This window comes from Gadus morhua, unplaced genomic scaffold, assembly GCF_902167405.1.
Source record: "Gadus morhua unplaced genomic scaffold, gadMor3.0, whole genome shotgun sequence".
Classification (NCBI taxonomy): Eukaryota; Metazoa; Chordata; class Actinopteri; order Gadiformes; family Gadidae; genus Gadus; species Gadus morhua.
This window is the reverse complement of record NW_021964131.1, coordinates 10,215-15,214: the sequence shown is the minus strand read 5'-3', so window position 1 is coordinate 15,214 and position 5,000 is coordinate 10,215. Positions and strand designations below refer to the sequence as shown.

General features: G+C 50.8%; 1 protein-coding gene across 1 annotated transcript in view; it reads left to right on the top strand.

The window, feature by feature from the left end:
• Positions 1–1,577, top strand: part of LOC115539059 (transcription factor AP-2-epsilon) — a 5,495-nt gene extending 3,918 nt beyond the window's left edge. Inside the window, exons 4-5 of the mRNA XM_030350263.1 lie at positions 241–379; positions 1,284–1,577. Of these exons, the coding sequence (XP_030206123.1) occupies positions 241–379; positions 1,284–1,548 (404 nt within the window). The 3' untranslated portion in view covers positions 1,549–1,577. The remainder of the gene's footprint in view (positions 1–240; positions 380–1,283) is intronic.
• Positions 1,578–5,000: the final 3,423 nt, after the last annotated feature.

The window sequence follows — 5,000 nt, the reverse complement described above, 5'->3', positions numbered from 1 at the left end:
GAGTGTTGATGTGTCCCTGAGCAAGACACTTAACCCTGACTGCTCCTGACGAGCTGGCTGTCGCCTTGCATGGTTGACTCTGCCGTCGGTGTGTCAATGTGTGTATTAACCGATGTCAATACACACATTGACACAGTCGCTTTGGATAAAAGCGTCTGCTAAATGCCCTAATTGTAATTGTAAATGTAATTGTAATACTAATTGTAATGCTAATTGCTCTCTGGTCTCTCCGGTGTCCAGGCGAGGCGGTCCACCTGGCGAGGGACTTCGGCTACGTGTGTGAGACGGAGTTCCCTGCCCGGGCGACCGCAGAGTTCCTGGTGCGGCGCAGCGACCCCGAGCAGCTGCCCCCCCGCCGCAGCATGCTGCTGGCCACCAAGTGAGGACCCCCCCCCCCCCCCACCCCTGTGACTGTCGCTCCATCCATCATCTATCCGTCTGCCTGGCTTTCTGTCTGATTATCTGTCTGTCGGACCCTCTGTCTGTCTGACTGTCCATTCATCCATCCGTCTGTCTGTCTGTCTGTCTGTCTGTCTGTCTGTCTGTCTGTCTGTCTGTCTGTCTGTCTGTCTGTCTGTCTGTCTTTGTCTGTCTGTCTTTGTTTGTCCCTCTGTCTCTCTGATTGTCTTTCTGTCTCTCTTCCCATCTGTCTGTCCCTCTTACTGTCTGTCTCTCTCTGTTTCTCTGTCTGTCCGTCCCCTCGTCCATATCCTGCCTGTTCATCTATAAGTATATCCGTCTGTCTGTCTTCTATGATCCAATGTGCAGATGTATAAGACATTGAGGTCAATCCGTATGATCTTTGCAATACCTACCACAGTCACACATAGTGAGAATAAAGTCACACACACCGTGTCTATCTGTCGGTCTGTCATGCATATTGAGAGCGATACAGCAAGAGTGAGGGACACAAACACACAGGGGGAGACGATGCAGAAAGAGGCAGACATCACGATAGACCAAATTGCGCATCCGTCTCAAGGACAGCGACCGGTAGACTTTGGACATTTGGTCTGAACCCAGAACTCTTTGGCTACGAGTCCCACCATCCTTGCACCCTCATATCAGAATCAGAATCTCTTTATTGTCATTGCACAAAGTGCAACGAAATTGGGGTAGAGGCTCTCAAATTAAGTGCTTTTTAAGACAAAAACTAAATGAGAAAAGGATTATTTTTTAAAAATATATATAGAATGTTCAAGTACCAATCAAAGTACCAATATTCAAGTACCAATCAAACCTCCTCACCCCTCCCCTCCTCTCCTCTCTCCCTCCCCCTCCAGGGAGATCTGCAAGGAGTTCATGGACCTGATGTCCCAGGACCGGTCCCCACTGGGGGGCAGCCGGCCCACCCCCTGCCTGGAGCCCACCGTGCAGGGCAGCCTCACGCACTTCAGCCTGCTCACGCACGGCTTTGGCACGCCCGCCATCTGCGCCGCGCTCTCCGCCTTCCAGAGCTACCTGCTGGAGGCCGTCAAGGTGCTGGACAAGGGCGAGGGCGGGGGCAAGGGTCACCACGGCGACAAGGAGGTCAAGCACCGGAAATAGATGGAGGAGGAGGAGGAGGAGGAGAAGCAGGAGGAAGAGAGGAGGAAGGGGAGGAGAACGAGGATGGACATTTGTTTTTGATCCTCCTCTGCAGAAAAGAAAAAGAGTAAAAAAAAAAAAAGCACATGGACGTGAGATGTTTACCTCCCACAATGCACTGCGGTCGGAGGAGGAGGAGGAGGAGGAGGAGGAGGAGGATGGGATGGAGGTGGGGGTGTGATCTGGTTTTTGTATCGTGTAGCGCGCCATGGCTCGAAACACACGGGAGACATTGACCTTTCTATGTGTGCTGGCCCGAATGACTTTGAGAGACTTCCTGGTTTTAGAACACCCCCCCCCCCCCTGACATATGCTTCCTGCCACGTACGCGGTCTCAAGAGCCATATCTGAGACACATAAATTATCATTCTGGCTTTTCTCTCCTTCCTGATTTTCGGTACCTGAGTCAGAACTCTGGAACTCTCCTTGACTCTGGGTTCCTGAATTAGAACTGATGATTCTGGGTCCCTGAATCAGAAGACATGATTCTGGGTTCATGAATTCGAGCTCATGATTCTTAGCTCCTGAATCAGAAGTCCCTGATTCCAAGTGCTTGAACCAGATCTCTTGATTTCAAGGTTCTGAATGAACCTGATTCCTGACTTACCCCTCCTGTTCAGAGTCAACCTAACCCCTGCTGGGTGAACAGTATACAGTGAACTGAGAGGGGATTTTGTAATTTATTTTTACTTGGCGTTTTAAAGTCATAGGCAGCTAAAGAAGTTATTTTATTTCTTTATTCCGGGGGTGGGGGAGGGAAACGTGTGGGTAACTTAAAAGGAAAAGAAAGAAATCATTTTGTACCGTCTGTGTATGTTAATTTTGTTATTATTAATGTCATTATTGTTGTATTACGGCATAAATGTAATATATTATTAAAGAATGAAGAGCTGATTGATTCCGCGTGGATTCCGTGGTTGTTTGAGTCAAATGAGGTAAGGTTGAGTAACGAAAAGTTAAAGTCCACCTCCTTAGGGACTCTACCAGGGGGAGCTGATGTGTTGCATCTCACAGAAGCTGTAGGTTCAACGCTCTGACCAGGAGTTCAGGTCACACCAGCTGGGAGCAGCTCTGTGCCTTGCTCGAAGGAACTCTGTCAGGGCAGCACCTTGCCCTACACCTTACCCCTTACTTACACACTCACTTTGTGTGTGTGTTACTACAACTCATCTCCCCTCTCCATCTGCTCTGTCTCTCCTCTCCGTACATTTTCTCGCTCTCGCTCTCTCCTCATTCTCTCTCCATAATTTTTAAACTCTCCCTCTCTCTCTCTTTACACTCTTCCTCATAAGTTCTCTTGGTCGCTCCGTATTCTCTCTCTCTCTCTCTCCAAGTCAACATGTCTCTGTCTCTCTCTCTCTCTCTCTCTCTCTCTCTCTCTCTCTCTCTCTCTCTCTCTCTCTCTCTCTCTCTCCAAGTCAACATGTCTCTCTCTCTCTCTCTCTCTCTCTCTCTCTCTCTCTCTCTCTCTCTCTCTTCTCTCTCCCTCTCTCCCTCTCTCTCTCTCTCTCTCTCTCTCTCTCTCTCTCTCTCTCTCTCTCTCTCACTGAGTCTCCATGTCTCTCGCTCACGTGAGCGAGCATCAGGATCCCACTTAAAACAAAATAACAATTACCGCTGCCTGGGTGTGTGCCCCAAGGGGCCACTCAAAATGCAGGGCCCATTTACGCCTGGATCCTGGGGGGAGGAGGGGGGAGGAGCCATCATCCCCGGTGAGACGACGTCTCCACCAGCTGCAGTGGGAGAGGGGAGGGAACCGCGGCAACAACCCCCACCCCCCCCCCCCCTTTTAGACGGGGGAGATCAGGGGAGACTGGCGTGACACCCGACACACACACACACACGCACACGCACACACACACACACACGGGAGGTCTCAGCCCATATGTCATCGAACAGTTACACTGTTACACTAACTCCTCTGTCACACACAAACACACACCTAAACATACACAAAAACAAACACACAAACACATATATAGAAACATGCAACACACATGCACTAACGCACACATAAGGGCACAGCAACACACAGTATCATTACATCGCTCCAAATAGGGGTAAAACCTCTTCCTGGGATTTCACCCCTTATGTACCGTCTCTCACCCTATAGACCCCCTTTCACACAACACACACACACCCCCCTCTGTCTTTATACCTGCCTCACCTCACTCTTCCGTTCCTCCTCCGCCCTCTCTTCCCCTCCTCCCCCCCCCCCTCCGCCACTCAGCGGGACTCTCTCTCCCTCCCCTCCCTCTCTCTCTCCCTCCCCTCGCTGGATCTGCCACTCTGCCCGCGCCCTTAGGCAAACATATGCTGCCTGTTCCGTCAGATTCTGGGGTGTTTGGGAGGGACAGGATTGTTTAATGTTTATTAATCACCTGTCTGTGGTGGGGCGCAGGGACACCCCCAAACCCCCCCCCCCCCCCCACACACATACTAGGAAGACTATAAGAGCTCACATATCACTGCCAGTGCACACAGACAAGGATCAGTCCCTCGCTCGAGTGAACCGTCTCTCTCATGCTCTCCTGCTGACACAGAAATCTGGTTTTTCGTTTCCAGAACCGGTTACTGTGGCCATTTCTCCGCCGTTCATTTGTAACGGTCGCAGCCTATGGTAGCGATGTGGCGTAACTTGGTACCAGCGCGGGGGTGTGATACGATGAATGAGGCTTCATTCAAAAATAGAGTTGGGCCCTGTTTATATTTGGAGTACAACTTTCATGCGATTTCCTTTTGTTTAACCTTGTCTTTTTCAGATTTATGATGATGCTTAATACCTAAAGTCCCCTCTACTTCTTAGATATGCATGTTTGACTCCAAAGACACTTAACGTATGCACTTATTTTATGTTGTACATCCTGGCACTTAAAAACAGAACTTGGTATTGTGTGCTTGGCACTTGGTTCTATGAATATCTTTACTGTACTGACAGCGATATATTGTTTCTTGTTTCTCTTGCCAAGTATCAAGCTCCAACAATCGTTCGGTAACGCATTCCCCGGACACAACAAACAGCTCGGGTAAGCTACTACACAACTAGCTTATATTTTTAAGTGCAAGGACGCACAACATACAAGTGTGTACATTGAGTGTCAGACTCGACCACAGGACAGACGGATAGCCCCCACCCATAGTAAAGACCACAGGACAGACTGAAAGCCCCCAGTCCCCACCCATAGTAAAGACCACAGGACAAGGGTTATCTCAACAGCGTGTCACTTTTTATTGGAACATAAAAAGTAGGCGGGTCAACGTACAAAGTGGATAAAAAAAACCAAAAGACAGGGGGGGGGGGGGGGGGGGGGGGGGGGGGGGGGGGGGGGGGGGGGGGGGGGGGGGGGGGGGGGGGGGGGGGGGGGGGGGGGGGGGGGGGGGGGGGGGGGGGGGGGGGGGGGGGGGGGGGGGGG